Consider the following 16,646-nt stretch of genomic DNA (forward strand, 5'->3'; position numbering starts at 1 on the left):
AGTTTTGTCCGGCAAAGTTGGCTGGCATAGGAGAGTCCCAGTATGTGTAGGCCTGGATGTTGTGGCCAAGAGCGGTTGGGATATGGGGAGACATGATGAATTAGGTGTAAAGACTTGATTGAATTGAGTGGCAAAGTGAATTGAATGATTAGGTATACAAAATTACCGAGCCTTGCAAAGGACTTTATGTCTGATGCGCGTTGACACTTATCTAAGCCGAGATGCGGCAAGTTCCGTATGGCTGCCAAATCAGGATCAGATTAGTGAGGATTACCCCATGTCTGTAACTGCATCAAAATGGGCCACCATTTTCCCGACAGGGAAAGTATTACCAAAGTCCGAGGTCCAAGGTTTGTCTACGTGCATTTCGAAAAGCCGGGTGATTAGCCAATCGCCGAAATGGTATGACGCAGCGCGGAGTTGCGGAGGTTTGCGGTACTTTTAAGCCGCCGTATGGAATTATTTTGGAGTGACAAAGCAGTATTTATAATTGTTTTAGATCCTAATGAGTCTTTTGTATGCTTACCGAGGCAAGTGCCGGTATAATACTATGTACGGAGTGTTGATTACATGTAGGGAATCGACTCCTAGCTGTAGTGGCCTATGGCCGATGATCTAAGTAGCCATCGGACAAGCAGATGTCTATGAGCCATTAATAATAATGACCAGGAATCCTCTTCAACAAATACCCATCAAACTATAATGGTTTATTACTAGCCTCGTCACTGGTTTACGTTAATCATGCCCGTGTTCTAACATGAGATTGTTTGCACCACAAAACCATACGTGCAACTTAATACCGTAGAAATGCAAGCGGATGATACGGGTATCTGTGCTCAAATTCAAAACTAAGAAGCAAGCTAGAGTAAAAGTTGGATTTAATACATAATGGTTGGTAAGCATGCTCGTATCCTCTTTCTAAAAGAAGAAGTAAGATTTTTAGTGTCGCGATCCGCTTCTACCTTGTCTGATATTTTTCACCTACTGCCAAATAACATTGATTATGGTAAATAGGCGGTCAAGTCACAATCCTAGAGCTTGTACCTGTATACTCTTATTGTGAGGATGACATTGCTCATCAATGCTTCAACAGTGCTGGCATATATTGAAAGAATGTATTGCGCTTCCAGTTTCACATGCTTTGAAATGAAAAGCCCTTCAAGAGTCGTCCGAGGGAGTAGACCTTGGTAAATCTAAGCTGAAACTCGCATCATCAAATTTTCTTTTATATGACTCAGTTTGTGCAATAGATATCGATTCAGTCTAGCCAGCTCATATTGGTGGTATGGACGGAATTTATTCCTCGCAGTAGGTACGCTGTCAATTCAATGAATTGTTGTCACGCGCTTTCTTTGCCTACGTTGTCGGGTGATAGATCCGTTGATTAAAGGATATTATACTCCAGCACATAGGCGTCAAGTTCTTTAACTAGAGCGAGAGTTACGAGCGCGGTCATAAATCACCTCTCTCTCTCTGACACGCTCACTCTCATCCCGCCTAGATCGGATCGGTTTGTAGTTTGCAATATTGTTAGATCTAGCATTCGAGGATTCCGGAAGTGGGCCATCGTGTCGCTCAGACCGAGCCCGTCGAATGTCATCAGATAGCTCAGCCAGTTGAAGAACGTCATCCTGGGAAGCCCACGTGTTATCACACTGTGCCAAACTCATATTTAAGAGACAGCTCGATGGATGATGACTTACATATTGCAAATACTGCAAAACGTACCAGAACTGGTCTGTCTCCTCATACTCGTAGCCAAGCTCTTCAATGGCTTCACGGAGCACCAGATCCTTCGTGATCTCAGTCCACATTTCTTGGGACGCTGTAGAATGGGCGGTAGTGAGGTCTTGGTCGTCTTTTGCTCTGTCATTGTTCGGTGTGGTTTGTGAAGCTTTTCGCGCATTAGCGGTAGCAGCCGAGTCAGTCTGATCCCAGTCATAGTCAAGATTTCCTAGCAAGTATTAGAAATGTGTTGGCGGTAATGAGAAATGTCAAGTATGGGGGGAGTCTTTCACACCTTCAGAATCCTGACGAAAGCGATAGTATCGGTTGTTCTGCTCATCTAAAACCCAACTGGACCAGCCACCCCATTGAGGTTGTTTTGCTGCAACTTTTTCGGCAGCGATATTGTTTGATGGCTGAGGTTGATGTGACTTTTCGCCAGAGGTATTTTCCACATCGATGTCTATGGGAGACTGGCGCCTCGGCGTCCTGGGACGACTTGCGGGGCTGCTAGCCAAGTACATACCCATGCCAGATGCCACATCAAAGGGGAGGGGGGCATGATATCTAAGCTGGAGTATGGGTATGGGGGGCGTGAGGGGCCGTCCGGTATCGTAGCTTTCAGGACGAGATTCAACACGAGGCAGCTGGCCAGAGGCATCAGGCTGCTGGACCTGCCGAGCTTCGTATGCGTCTTGTCCGAGCCCCTTGTTATCGGAAGTCTGGATCGCTGAGGTATCAGAAACCCCATCGTTCACCTCCGCGAATTTCTTTTCCTTCTCGTGCTTGTCATTAATGTGCCGTTGCAAATGGGTTTTAGTACTAAAGCCCTTGCCACAGTCTGGGTAAGGGCATTTATGGTCTCTGCTGTGATAGCGCCGATGATGACTGTAAAAGAGAGATAGAGTTAGTATAGATGGGTAAACTGATGCAAGAGAAGCACAATTAAACAACAATCACAAAGGCATGCCGTATACCTACTTAAGCTTGTGTGGTTGGTCAAAGCTTTGTCCACACCCTGGCTCATCGCATTTGTAGACTGTAATCTTGGGAGATTGACTACCAGAGCCCGACTGTGGTGATTCGTTGAGTATAGAATTAGAGCCTCCCATAGACTTGATTGAAGACGTATCAAGTCCAGTCATGGGTAAAGTGTCAGTGCCACTCACTCTATCCAGCCGTATTGGAGTTGGTGCAATTGCTGGCTGAGAGTCTTCTGGTAGTACCTCTCCGACATTGGATGGAAAAAGTCTATGAGGCGGCGGTGCAGGAGGCGACGTCGGTGTTTCTCGAAATACTTCTGATTGATCTATTATATGATAATTGGCATAGGCTTCGAACGGTTTCCGGAACGTTTGTGACTTCTGCGGTGCTGCCTTGGGCCCTGACGCTGTATTCGGCGATATAGAACTTGGTGGTTTTGTTGGCTGAAAGTCTTCTGGTAGTACCTCTACGAAATTGGATGGAAAAGCCCCAGCAATCGTCCTATCTCGAAATAGCCTGCCTACCCACCACGAGCCGTCTCCAGCATTTATGCATTCGATTAAGTCGCCCTCAATAAAGCTCAGGTCGCGCTTCGACTGCAGGAATGTTAGCAATTGAGAGCAAGCCAACACGTGCCGTCATATCACAAACCTCGCCTGCCCAAGAGTATATGGCTCGACACCAGCACGGAAATCTTGAAGGCAGTGGCGGCGGCTGCCTTGATTGCTGTGATGGCGTGTTATTAGAATCTATGTCAGGGTCAAGGGTTCGATGATTCGAGTCATCATTTTTGGTCGACCAGAATTCACGTATATCATCGTCATCCAACATATCAAGCGTGCTTCTACTTCGCACTCCTGAGCCGTTGGAGCTATCGTTTTCGCTTCCAACGTCATCCGGAATATCTTCTTCGTAGCTTGGAAGTGACTTGAGGGCAAGTGATCTCAAGTGGCCAGTGATGTGATCCGATAAACGACCACCGACTTCAGACTCGTCTTTGCCACACAAAGGGCACAATGGAAACAGCTTGGGCAAACTGCGAGCGTTTCTGCTTGCCAAGGCGCGAAGTTTAGCGTCACTAAGTTTGGTGTCGTGAACATCTCGCATATGTTGCATGTACTCTTCGTTCGATAGAAACATGCCCAGTTCGCGATGAGATGGGCAGCGCCACCGCTGACCGTGTTGATGCATGTGGCTGAGCCACTTGTCACTATGCTTGTAAAGCTCGTCTGGCTGATTACATCCCTCGAAAAGACATACATATGAGTCCAAGTCATTTTTTACATGATTGCTTGAAAGCTCCTTAGCAGTGTTTTGTGATAGCAAAGGTTAGTGAACAGTGACTTACTGCCATTTCTGCTTATTGAAAACCTCTTCGAGTGGAAGGGTATAAAGGCAATATGGACAGGTAATTTCCCCTATGGCTTGAATAACCGACTTCAGGTTGTTTTTGAGATCATTCTCTGTAGAGATTCTTTCTGGAGCGTCCTTCCCAGTATTATCAGGATCGACTGTTGAGTCTATGGCTGGAAATGGCTCATCAGATTTCTCGAACATAGCTTGATGAGCCACTAACTTCTCTGCTTTAAGCTGTTCATACTTTCGCTTGACTTGGAGCCCAGGCGCAATAGGAAAATCAAGTGCTTCGTGATTGCCTAGCGCTACGGTCATGGTGGTTGAAACAACTGATGGGCTTGAAGCAATCATTTTGAACTTGTCAGGCTGCAGAGTTGTTGCACTCTGGATGCGAGAGGGTGCTTTAGCTTTCTGATTATCTCCTTGTTGTAGACGAGAGTCTGGCATCGTGATTGATACTTTGGTATCCAATTGTGGCAGCTGAATAGTTTTATTTCCATGGCGAAATCTTTTGTATAGAATTCGTTTACGTCGTAGGATCATTGCGTCAGCAAGTCTCTGTTGAATAGTGATGCTGGCCGTTGGGAATCGATCGCCAATGTAGCGCTTATAATGATCCAAAAGTAGTGGTTCAATATCATTTCCTTCTTCGTCCTTGAGGTGAAAGTCTTTTGCTTGGACATTGTGGTTTTCTTGGCTAGCTCTGCGTATTATGTTTGACATTTTGTTGAGATGACTGATCTCGGTAGCAATATCACCTAAAAATCGGCCCAGCCCATCGTCGAGTACGCTTGAGATGAGTGTTTCTGGGCCTTTGGCATGTTTGTCAAGAACTTCTGAGACTAGTTTGGTGTGAGTCTGAATACTTTTGTTCTGAAAAGGGTTTGACTGGTATAAGTGAAGCCCAGCGAAGATCATCACCTACACTTTCGAATGCGGTAATTCAATGACTCCAATAAGCCTATAGCGATACTCTGCACCTCAGGAGCATATCGAAGCCGGTGATCCATGGATGCTCGCCCAGGAGCAAAGACTCCTATGCCACTAGTCCATGTGGAGAATCTAGCAACTTGATCCTCCACCATAGAGAGCTCCCTAGGGTGGAGAGATGGCTCTCGGAGGAGGCATCTTTGGAATGATTCCAGACATTGGTTCGCAGCAGCAGCAACAGTTGTCTTGTTCAGTTCAGAAGACGCGCTGGTGTCTGTCATGACCGAGAGATTATCTATCATAAAGCGGTGGAATAAATCATCCCATATGAGCGGTTGTTCGTATTGTTCAATACTCGCGATTTTTGAGTGGTATCAGCTTCTCCTCACTACCGACGATCTAGTCAGGCTGAGAGCCTCACGCAACCACCCTTGAACCATCTGTGATTGGCCAGGCTGTTGGGTGGTATCGAATCAGAATTATTGATTATGTTATGAAGGGCGTTTGACGGCTATGCCCCGCTTAATCCTTGTGCTGTAGAATCCCCGCTCTAATTCCTTCACGACAGGTGCTGTGTATTTGTGAGGCCAAATCGCTCAGCATCTCCATATCTCATACAGATGTATACATCTGCGCAAACACTTACTTATGACATGTTAGAGCTATCCTTACGCTCCCATCCTCTGGATGGCGGAATGGACAACCCGCTAGGTGCCGAAGATGGGAGCGAATTCAACTTGCTCTGGGAGACGTCAAAAACAGTCCTCCAGATGGCGGAAATCATTCGAACCACTGAAATTGATGAAGAAGAAAGGATATTCTATAACCATCTTAGGCTCCATTGCATGAGGTTCCAAGACTGTCTCACTCGCGCGCCCCAAATCTGGTCTCAACCAAAAAGAGCCTTAATCAGCGACGCCCTATGCTATCTCGGTTCTCTGATCCCCGAAGTTGGTCTTCAAGAACTCCCCTCTAACACCACATTGAAGCCTCGACTCAAGGCGCTTAACCTTCATTGGAGTGAGGTGCAAGTACAAGCACACAATGCAAAGGTCGAATTTGTTGTACGATGGCTGAAGCTTGGACCGCCCGAAGTCTACCTGAAAGTGGATAGAGGATTGGAAGAATGTGCAGACATGCTAGAGAAACAACAACCTGAAAATGGATTCAAAAAGTCCGCCTACGAATTCTTATCTACAGGCAATTATGAGCCATCGTACGTTGTATGGAAAGCGGCCCAATCTCTGTTCGATGCACTACAAAAATGTAAGGGCTGTTCTTGCTCGAAGCCTCATGAGTATGGAGCCAAACTCGAGTTGGGCACCTATCGCAGCCCAGTGAAAAAGTTGGATAAAAGGTCAGCCAACAGGTGTAATCCGAGACATGCGCCTTGCAGTGATGGCGATGTAACCGGAAAGATCGATTTCGAAATGTTTCTTTCTATGGAACATGACTGGCATGAGGTTCGCGTCCAAAGTGTCAAGGAAAAAGTTGTTGGATTCGCCATTGATGGCCACTCTACGCCATCTCGTGAAATTCGCAAAGCAAAAAGAGTGGAAAATCTTTGCAAGTCAATTAATAGCACAAAGTCAAAGGCATGGCAGCGCCTCGTGTTAAAGCTCACAAGCGGCCAACTCTTCAATGACAGAATCGAAAAGAGTAATTTCTGGATCGACAAGTCTACTGAACCCATTTCGCTGTTAAGGTGCTTCGAAGAGCGACACGAATTTTTCACGGAGAAAACTAAGCGTATACTGTCTCTTATTATAGGATACGCGGTTCTTCACCTACATGGTACATCCTGGCTTCAGTCAGGTTGGGGCTCAGCAAATATTAAATTCTTTCAGACAACCTCTCATAAGACGCCTTTGCGACCATTCATTCAAGTTGATCTGCCTGAAGATGCAACAAATGCTGGCGATGAGATTCACAGCAAAGATGCTGATGACCTAGACTTTGATGAACTTGATTCAGGACATCGCTGTCCAGCGCTTATTGCTTTGGCAGTGGTCTTGATAGAAGTCTACTTTGCGAAGTCATTTAGCAAGTTGGCACAAATTAGTGGTATTCCGCTTGAGAATCCCGGTGGACATATAACGCTCTTCGATGTGGATCAAGTCTTTAATGGTGAAGAGGAGAACAAGGTGGAGGGATGGCGATCTCAAATCCCTGAAGATTCTCCTCTCCTCATGGCCATAGACAACTGCTTAAATCCAGCAATGTGGGAAGACGAAGAAGGCGACCCTCTTGATAATGCAACTCTCAAGTCTCGGATTTACCAAGACGTTGTTCGGCTCTTGGAAGCCCATTTGACTTCTGGCTTCAGCAAGATACCTCTAGACAACGTTGATAGCTATGCAAGAGATCTTGACTTTGGACAATGGGGCCAGACCATAGATATTCATGAGCCACAAAAGTTGACTTCGCCTTTATCTCAAGGGTCTCTCACGCCTAACAGAACCCCTTCACCCGCTGCCGCAGTACTTGATTCAAGCCGATTCGGAATCCCGTTAGGTTTGCCGCCAGAGCTTCAGAAACTTTTACATCAATACTCACAAGCAAACCCTCTTGTTCCTTTTTCACCACCCTTGATGAATTTGGGTCCCTTTTCACCCTCCTTGATGAATTCGAGTTCCTTGTCAAGTTCCGAAGTTGGTTATAGAGCATCTCAATTTTTTGATGACGAGGTCGGTGACGGGGGCCATTCTACTGTACAGTAAGCTCCTTCAATCATGGCACTTTGAAACGATTCTCTCTTGTTGTCTACGTCCTCTTGCTAACACATCATATCTTTAGGACCAAGGATTATCTAAAATGGAGGTCTGAATACGAAAAGGTGTATGGCAAATTCATGGCAACACAGCTACCAGGTCCTCCTTCAAAACCCGTGAAGATTGCAATTCTAGATACGGGTATAGATCGCGATCATGATAGTTTCGAAGCTCGTGAAGAAAATATTAAAGCAAAAGTCAACTTCTACAACAATATGCAGAAGAACATTCCCGATCTAAACGGACACGGAACCTTTACTGCCAGTTTGATACTCGATTATGCCCCAGACGCAGAGCTCTACATTGCCAAAATTGCAGACAAAGAGAATGCAACACCAAATGCAAAGATAGTTGTGGATGTAAGAAACGGCTACAAGTAGCATTTCATGCGTGGATAATGATTAGAAACTGACATTTGCAGGCCATTAACCACGCAATTGACTGCTGGAACGTGGACATCATTTCTTTATCGTTTGGGTGGCCTTCTACGGAATTTGAAGGCTACGACGACCTTGAAGACGCCATTGATAGGGCGTACGGAAAGAAAATTCTCATTTTTGCCGCTGCGTCTAATAGTGGCGCTCGACTCGGTCGGGCCTATCCTGCGAGTAGTTCACAGGTTATCTGTGTCCATTCGACCAATACCTCAGGAACCCCGTCAGACTTCAGTCCGACTGCTGAACCTAACAATCTGAACTTTGCAACAGTTGGAGAGTCAATCGAGTCGGCATGGCCAATGCTACTTTGCCACGACTTGGCAACTCCACAAAGATATGTCAAATCACGATCAGGGACATCATATGCAACGCCGATTATGGCGGGGATAGCGGCTTTCCTTTTGCAGTATTCAAGGCTTCATTTATCAGAGAGAGCGTCATCAGCTCTCAAAAGGAAGGAAAAGATGGAGGCGCTGCTGAAAAGATGCGCTGAGCGAGGGCCCAACTACGCTCCAAGGGGCAACTACTACTACGTTGAATTAAGTTTGCATCAGCATAATCTCTTCGGTAGGGAGCTGGAACGGATTAATGACGAAATTTTGGAGAGTTTGAAGAGATAGGGGCATTTGATTTAAGACAAAAGCAAAATCTAATAGTCATTCCATTCCATCAGTCTTCCCTCGGAATTGCGCAGACCACCACATCTTCTCCTTCAGTCAACTCTTCCACACCAAAGCCTTCGCCTTCTGCATCTGGTTGTTCGACCTTGAGGATGGACAGTTGCGGACCCTTGATTTCTTGCCCCTCTTCCTCATTGCCAAGCATGGCTCCCTTGCGGTAATCTTCCTCGCTGACGACCTGGCCTGTTTCTTTACCCACAAAGACTTTACTCACGCGGAACGCAAACACAAAGTTATCACTTCCCCCCCAAGTTGTAACAGCCTTGGTTGAAGTCCTACTCTCGGTGCCGGGGCCACCGCCAAAAGTAATCGGCCCAACATGGGGTATGGTGCTGCCGATCTGGATACTGGGGGAGCTTCGAACGGTATGCGTCGTGTGCATGTTGGCTTCGACGCCAGTAACTACTTTCAGGCCTGTAATGACATAGACTGGTTTGCGATAGCGGGATATTTGGAGAAAGCGGCGGACGTCGTCGTTTTCGACACAGCTTTGTATATATGAGGCTGTGGGGACGAATTGCGTCGTTTCGACGGTTTTGAATGAGAACTTGTTCTCCTTACTGACTTATTTGTTAATAAGACGATAGACACAACTGAATGTTCAAGTTTTGGGCTGCTCAGGACATTCAACTTTTAAAGTCCCAGCAGATTCATGTACCTACCTAGACTCCCATCCGGCACTCACTTGGATATCAAGACCAAAAATGCTAAAGAATCTAACCAAAATTGAGAATTTCTCGTTTCGCAGTTGATCTTTGTCATGTCCAACACTCATTTTCTTTGTCGAGAAGACATCAGACTCTGTGGGCGGGACACAATGAAGCGGTCGTTCAGGCTTCTTGACAGACGTGAGGACATTTCCGAGCTTGATGGGGCCGTTGGGTGGATAATCCCACGTTGGCGCATAAAAGAATAAATTTTGATTGTTTGCCATGTCAGATATTGGCAGTCTGCAAGTACCTGGTCTGGGAAGTTGGGCAGTATACTGCAAAATGAAGCCTGAAATGGACACCCCGCATCGACACCATCTGTCAAATCAATAGTGTACGAATGGGGCTGTGCATATCATCTACTAATCAGGTTAATACTCGTAGAAGTGTCTTATTGGTTCATTTTGGGCAACTCAAGAGGCCACCAATAGCATTTATTTTATGTGTCTGGTGCAGTTCCGAATGTTGTCAACGTCACTCTCTTTCGCAGAAGGGCTAGAGAGATTTATGGTGGTATCATTGTGGTTCAAGTCCAGAGAGTGTGGAAACTTGATCTAGGGATACCATATAACTCTGAACCAACAGCTGAACACTGGGGATGGACCGTCGTTTGCAATGCCCATCAGGCTGGGGCCCCTCCTCTCGCTCACGTCTGCGAGCAGTGATGAGAACTGATAGGACAGATTACGCATGTCGTCCTAGACCTTTATATCAGCGCCATTTTCCTAAACCATAATAGATATTCTTCCTCGCGGTGTTGATAAGAATGGATTCAAGTCAGGTTGTTGTATATCTTTCTATCAGTGCGCAACGACCCCGCAACGCTATGATCTGCGTTCATCTGCGTCCAACAATTAAGGACGTTGCTTGTCGTCTCTCATTCCCTCAAAAGCAAACTTTTCATATTTCATATGGGCCATACTTTTAGCCATGACTCCGGCTAGCCAAACGATACAAGTTCTCGACAGTTGTGAGGTTTTTCAGTTCTTGCCTGACGGTAAAATTGGATTCACTCACGTCAAGATTCTTTTCAAACACGAAAATAAAATCCATTATGGCCACGTTTTGGAGAGGAAACGACGAGAAACATTTCAGCTCGATGAGATTGAGAACATCAAAGCGATTCCTTCCGATTCATACCGGCCTCCCCTACCGCCAAATACAACAATCGCCCCCGAACAGCTCGCCAACTACTTTGTAAAGCGCCCAATTTTGATGGGCTATGTCGACGGCTCTGATTTAAGTGAGCCAATGCTTCGAGAGATCGAAATCTGTGAGGTGCTGTTGTGGAATCCTCATCCAAACTTGGCATCCTACCTTGGATGCCAATCCGTCAATGGTCGTATTGATGGCATCTGCTTTCAGCGATATCCAGAATCACTCATGCAAAAACTGAACCCGAAAGCTCTCAATAAATCCATGTTTTTACAATCCCGAAACTTGTCTCGAGAAACCGCGGAACGCTATCTTTCTGAAGTGGAAGCTGGTATCAAGCACCTGCATTTTCTGGGATATGTTCACAATGATCTTAACCCAAGCAATATCATGATTACTACGGATGATACGGCGGTTATCATTGACTTCGACAGTTGTGTAAGGGTCGGTGAATCCATTGAGGCAGCCAAGATTAAGAGGACATATGGCTGGTACGATAGACAGAGTCAAGTGGCTATAGAAAGCATTGACTTTGCCGCCTTGAAGGAAATTCGTACGTAGTTGACGAGCAATTGTCCCGAAGAGTTTCAGTACAAGGATACATGAGTTAGGGTGAAAGTCTTGGCTTGGCCTTGCTCTATTTTACGACTGAGCATTCGGCTGCTGCGTGCGAAGACCACAGACTTTCATCTTCACCATCACCTGCCACACTGGAATACACCCGCTAAACTACATAGAAACAATCTGAACGAAATTTTACATTCCTATTCAATAATTTGGCCACATTAATAACTGCTACCAACACAACGCTATCATGCCATTAGACGCTCTAAAGTTTAAAGTCTTATAGGAGTAATAGAAGATGGAATCCAGCTGCAATCAGCGCTAATCCCCACGATGCTGGCGTAACCGGGTAGGAGTTTGCCAACGAACAGAAAGTGACCTTTCTATTTATGACACCCTCCTTGTACAGCTTATCAAAAGGAGAACAGCTTAGTAGAGATTGGTTTTGTGGCTGCAAATTAAGTCGCTTTACAACAGGCCGACCAGTCGCATTTGTGAAGTTGCCTTCGTAATCAAACCAAGTTTGGCTTTTACAGAATCCAACGATTAGCTTTTCCATCTCATGGGGCTGACGGGAATAGCAACAGGTGGCAGCTTACAAGAAAGGGGTGGCAATGTTGCCCTCAATGTCGATATCGCTCATATCTTTCTGCGGCCAATACCATGTCTGGCGAATAGTCCCGTCTGCATTGGTTGCGAATTGGCTGCTCAAGTTTAGATTCCGGCAAGAATTGACCGTAAAGCTAAAGTCCGTATAGTTGACGGCCTGCGGCGGTAGCTCCAGTCGCGTCAAAACCGACTCATAAAAGACACTAAGATTTGACATGCTGTCAACGGGCAGCAGCAGATCTTTGAAGTTGTTGTTTCCATTCAAATTTACAGTTTCGATTGTGAGATTCGCCAACTTGGGATTTCGGGTGAGTTGCGCCGTGCCACGTTCAAACGTCAAGTTTGTGAGGGACATGCTCGTTGTTTCTGGCCCTCCTAACGTCACAGACAAGTTGCCTCTACCCAAGAGTGCCAGAGTTCCGGCCCGCGCAAATCCAAAAGTCAAGTAGTTCAAAGTCTAGTTTGTAAAGTAGTTCACCTCGACGCTAGCAAGAGAGTCGCCTATGTCAAGAGGATTCCGAAACAAACTGTCCACTGAGGTGAGGCTCGTCTGTGTGACAAAGACACGCTTGGTGCCGTGGGCTCCTGTGACGTTGCGCAGCTCGTTGTGCAGCATCGTCTGGAGGGGTGGTGCCCACAGGTAAAAGTAGCCGACTGAGTCCAGGTTGGTGATGTCGAGATAGGTCAGCTGTCCAAAATTCACAATGTCGAAGCCTCCGTCAACAGCCTTCAAGTTGGGAAAACTAATGTTGGTGAGTCCACCTGGGACACAGGATCCCAGGTTCAAATCTCCATGGATGGTTGTGAGAGTTGAGCTCAGGATGCTTATGGCTGAAGCACTGGATGATCGATTTGCGACGAGGTTGCAGTCCCCGCTTGTCAGGTTGCCGGTGATGATCTGGACACCATCGAGAGAAATACTCTCATTCAATTCCGCGGACAGGGTAACTGTGCCATCGACTGTACTGCAGCCTTTGCGCAGCGCTTCGGCATCTGCGGCGCTGCGAATGGTGACAGAGCCGCACTGTTGCGTGGCGAACGCTATCACACGCGGTCAATATCTCTCGTCAGTCAGAATCCTTGGGCAAAATCAAGGGAAGTATACCACTCGGTGCCAAGCACAGAGCAAGGGCTACTGTGCTTCGACGCATGACTCTTGCTCGAGTCTAGTGAGTAAAATCACCACCGGTAACAAATAGCGTGGTGACTTTGGATAATCGACATGAGCAACATCCAACACGCGACCATATGTTTTGTCCATGTTATAAGATTCTCTACTAAAGTACAGTACCCCTAAGATGGAGAATGCAGGTAGGGTCCATATGTTAAAACCCGGTCTTTTTTCCTATCATGTAACCTCGCTACGACCTGTACTTGATTGCCTTGGTCCCACCGTTTGTGAAGCTATTTTGGAGGCGAAGGCCGAACAGTTGGCCATTTTTAATTCACCCAACGACCAACAGCTTAAGGAACAGCAGTAGTTGGTCACAAAGGGTGGAACAAACGGATAGCCGGCTTCTGGATGGAACGCATCTCCACACTCTTACAGATGAGGCTAACGCAGGAACTCGACAGGGGTCATTGGTTGGAAAAGGGATACCCGTTTACCTCCCGCAGGGCCTTTGTCGCGTGTGAGCAGATGAGAATCGGGCGTTACGATTCATGACACTAGTAGTAGGCTCGATGTGCCGGAAAAGCGGCAACTAGCTTACAGCCTTCTGTTGGATGTATCATATTGAATAAGATCTTTTGTAGTCTGCTGCGCTTGACCTGCTTTGATCTTTCTCAGATGCGGCGTGGGTCGAAGGGAGCGAAGCTAGACTGCCCTATATCTCCACAGACGGTAGTGTTGATACGCCCACCCGAGATGGTAAAATGCCTGCTCACCTAGCTATTTAAGATTTTGCTATGCATCACTGGTATTGCGGGGAGCTACAGCCCTACGAGGCTTCCGTTCTGGAATTTACTCATCCTGGAACCCATTTTACAAAAGACTATGCGAGATATTACTCTCGGTCTGGATCGGTCAGGTCGGTAACGGGCAGTTCAAGTATCACGTAGCTAGCAGAGTGGTCAACGAATTCCAATCTGATTGCTATGTTAACACCTGGCTATCTAAGCTATCTAAATGAGCGTAAGAACGTAAACTTATATACCCAGTTGATGCTGGGCTTGTCGGGCTCGTATGGCTCGTTGGTCGAGCTGCACGAGCCAGTTACTATTGGCTGGTCGGCCCCCTTTGTAGGCCCATTGTCGCGACCATAAGAGCCGAGTCGTGACAATAACCTCATTATTTCTCAGAAGTTATTTCGCAACACTGCAATTCGGTATTAGTCCATTGTCCAGTCAGTGGAAAATAGTTTGACTCACCGTGCAACAAGCTTCTTGGCACTAACTTTTCCATCGAATAAAGCCTGAACTCCCTCGACAATACTGTTTAAACCATTAGGAAGCACCTCTACAGGATGCGGCCTGAATTTGCCTTCTGCTAGCAGATGGCTCAGGTACCTGTAGAAGAAATACGCAAATTCGCCATCGGCATATGCTTGCTCTTCATTGATGAAACTGTGGGAGACGTGATAAGCCGAGGAGACGAATGTGCGAGTAAACTTGATGTTGTCTGGAAACTTCCAGTTCTGGTCAGTCGGGGGGTCTACCATGTTGATGTGACCGCCGCCCGACGCAAGAAGAACTTCAGTAATTCTCTCGTAACTACCGTGTCCAGATACAGCGTCGAATGCAATCTTGATTTCAGCAGATCCGGCAGCGGCCAGGATTTGCTGCGTCACGTCTCCCTTTCGATAGTCGATAATGTGATCTGCTGCATTAAGAGATTGAACATAGTCGATTCCATTTCCAGCAACAGTGATGATGGGTCCAAGCCCGCTTAGCTTGGCCAACTGGAGCGCATATGCTCCCACGGCAGTTGCACCGCCCCAAATCAAGATGGCGGTCTTTCGACCAGAATCGTTGATAGTCGTTGGGAGAGGGGCGCCCAGATACTGATAAAGGGCGAGAGCCGCTGTCATGAAGGATAATGGAAGTCCAGCACCCGACTCAAGAGAGATATTGGGTGGCAGAAGGAACGTAGTAGAGGCCGGCACAACCGTGTACTCTGCATAAGTGCCATGAGGCTGGAACATTCTGTGAAAACCCGCAACACGGTCACCCGGCTTGTACTCGAATACATCGGACCCCACAGCTTCAATTGTGCCTGACACATCATCCCCGACGTTGAAGGCAGTTGATTCATCACGATTTTTGGTAAACTACCAAGGTCAGCTTATGAAATAGCCCGTAACTGGATGGTTTGAGGAACTACCTTCCAATCCTTTGGATTTAGTCCGGTATATGCAACTTTGATGAGAACATCCTTTGGCCCTGGCTTGCTAGGAGGCCGTGAGTAATGGTTCCGGTTAATAGGTCGAATAACTCACGGAATTTCGGTTTCCCTCACAAAGCCATTGTAGGTAGGCTTGCCGTAGATGACCAGCTCCTGCATTTTGATGAATTCTAAGTTGATTTGAAGACGGAGTAATGATAAGGGTTGATGATGTCAGCTTTGGTTATACTGTAGAACTAAGCTTGTGACTGCTGTAGCGAAGTTGCATTGACGGTATTTAACCATGAATATATATATATTCGTAGTTCTGAACCAACATTAATAATTGCTACATCTACTTGAGCTTTTGATATCAACATTAATAATTGCAGTGCGAGATTCTGTTGTTTGATTGTGGCTGCTGATTTCGCGACATGTCGATTTCACAAAAGCCGATAAACCTCCGTTGTGGAAAACGCCGCTTACATGCGGAGATGGCGTCATTGGCGTGCATGTATTTTCTAAGCAGAGCTGCCAAGGCTGCTTACCAAGCTCGTGCTTAATACTGCACGCACCCATCATGATAACCTCGGTAATGATTCTCGAGTTGAGATGTTAGACTTGTACCATATTAATACTGCCTTTCATGTTAATAAAGCACAAATGAAGATATATGCCATGCACGAATGAGGTACATATTGCAGAAATCGTTTTCATCGCTATATTGGCTCAAAAAAGCCACCAACAACGGTCGTGGGCTTTCTCTCAATGCAATGCCGAGTCTGGACATGCCCAGTAGTGCTGCTATATTAAAAAAAAAAAAAAAAAAAAAAAAAAAATATCGAGACAGGCTTGAATTATGGCATGATTTTAGCAATCGCATTCCAAAGGCCTAGTGCTGACCTGTCGTGGATGATTGAGCGTTGTTTCATGGTGATGCTCTTCCTCTTCATGAAGGTACAACAACCATGGTCATAAATATCGCCCTTTTACTGCGCTGATGCAAAGAATCGAAGCTTCATTCATCTGAAAAATTGTGCACTTAGTTCTACTGAACTAGACTTTGAACTTCTATTACAACTGCACAACTGCTTTTTTCTTATTCATCTCCTCTTATACTCTGAAATAGCATACATTGTTCGTAATTTTTTTTTCTATGTTGCAGCTTGCATGACAACCTCCCCATTCCAATTTTTCTTTAATGAAGCATTTGCAAGCTTTATCTACCTGAATTCGAACATGAATCTCTCTTCGTCCTTGGAGCGAATGTGTTTATATGGAAGATATTCAGTCCAGGTTAAGCAAGGCGAATGGATCTTGTTGTCTCAGAGACTGGAGTCCACAGCGTGTGAGGGGCAACATTGCGCGTATCGGGTACTTGGGCCAAAAGTGACTTAATGATG

At 46.2% G+C, this 16,646-nt stretch overlaps 7 protein-coding genes across 7 annotated transcripts; 2 read left to right on the plus strand and 5 right to left on the minus strand.

Annotated features, from left to right (window-relative positions):
- Positions 1-1,424: 1,424 nt before the first annotated feature.
- On the minus strand, positions 1,425-5,276 carry TRIVIDRAFT_201202 (uncharacterized protein; the record flags this gene model as incomplete). Its single annotated transcript, XM_014101664.1, has 8 exons — positions 1,425-1,655; positions 1,704-1,954; positions 2,021-2,613; positions 2,707-2,798; positions 2,895-3,305; positions 3,361-4,000; positions 4,058-4,907; positions 4,991-5,276. The coding sequence occupies 8 exons, from the start codon at positions 5,274-5,276 to the stop codon at positions 1,425-1,427; spliced, it is 3,354 nt and encodes a 1,117-aa protein (XP_013957139.1).
- A 414-nt stretch (positions 5,277-5,690) lies between these two features.
- On the plus strand, positions 5,691-8,823 carry TRIVIDRAFT_213012 (uncharacterized protein; the record flags this gene model as incomplete). The annotated part of the gene is made up of 3 exons (XM_014101665.1): positions 5,691-7,504; positions 7,792-8,125; positions 8,188-8,823. The coding sequence occupies 3 exons, from the start codon at positions 5,691-5,693 to the stop codon at positions 8,821-8,823; spliced, it is 2,784 nt and encodes a 927-aa protein (XP_013957140.1).
- On the minus strand, positions 8,805-9,817 carry TRIVIDRAFT_213013 (uncharacterized protein; the record flags this gene model as incomplete). The annotated part of the gene is made up of 2 exons (XM_014101666.1): positions 8,805-9,443; positions 9,546-9,817. 2 exons carry the CDS (start codon positions 9,815-9,817, stop codon positions 8,873-8,875), a joined length of 843 nt encoding a protein of 280 aa, XP_013957141.1.
- A 706-nt stretch (positions 9,818-10,523) lies between these two features.
- On the plus strand, positions 10,524-11,309 carry TRIVIDRAFT_29097 (uncharacterized protein; the record flags this gene model as incomplete). The annotated part of the gene is made up of 1 exon (XM_014101667.1): positions 10,524-11,309. The coding sequence occupies one exon, from the start codon at positions 10,524-10,526 to the stop codon at positions 11,307-11,309; it is 786 nt and encodes a 261-aa protein (XP_013957142.1).
- Positions 11,310-11,907: 598 nt separating this feature from the next.
- Positions 11,908-12,276, minus strand: TRIVIDRAFT_222197 (uncharacterized protein; the record flags this gene model as incomplete). The annotated part of the gene is made up of 1 exon (XM_014101668.1): positions 11,908-12,276. The coding sequence occupies one exon, from the start codon at positions 12,274-12,276 to the stop codon at positions 11,908-11,910; it is 369 nt and encodes a 122-aa protein (XP_013957143.1).
- Positions 12,277-12,378: 102 nt separating this feature from the next.
- On the minus strand, positions 12,379-13,072 carry TRIVIDRAFT_222198 (uncharacterized protein; the record flags this gene model as incomplete). The annotated part of the gene is made up of 2 exons (XM_014101669.1): positions 12,379-12,962; positions 13,027-13,072. The coding sequence occupies 2 exons, from the start codon at positions 13,070-13,072 to the stop codon at positions 12,379-12,381; spliced, it is 630 nt and encodes a 209-aa protein (XP_013957144.1).
- A 1,215-nt stretch (positions 13,073-14,287) lies between these two features.
- On the minus strand, positions 14,288-15,318 carry TRIVIDRAFT_29738 (uncharacterized protein; the record flags this gene model as incomplete). Its single annotated transcript, XM_014101670.1, has 3 exons — positions 14,288-14,470; positions 14,615-15,190; positions 15,244-15,318. Coding segments are annotated over 3 exons (834 nt in total), but the record flags the coding sequence as incomplete, so codon positions are not given.
- Between the last annotated feature and the right edge of the window lie 1,328 nt (positions 15,319-16,646).

Source organism: Trichoderma virens (assembly GCF_000170995.1).
Source record: "Trichoderma virens Gv29-8 chromosome Unknown TRIVIscaffold_6, whole genome shotgun sequence".
Classification (NCBI taxonomy): Eukaryota; Fungi; Ascomycota; class Sordariomycetes; order Hypocreales; family Hypocreaceae; genus Trichoderma; species Trichoderma virens.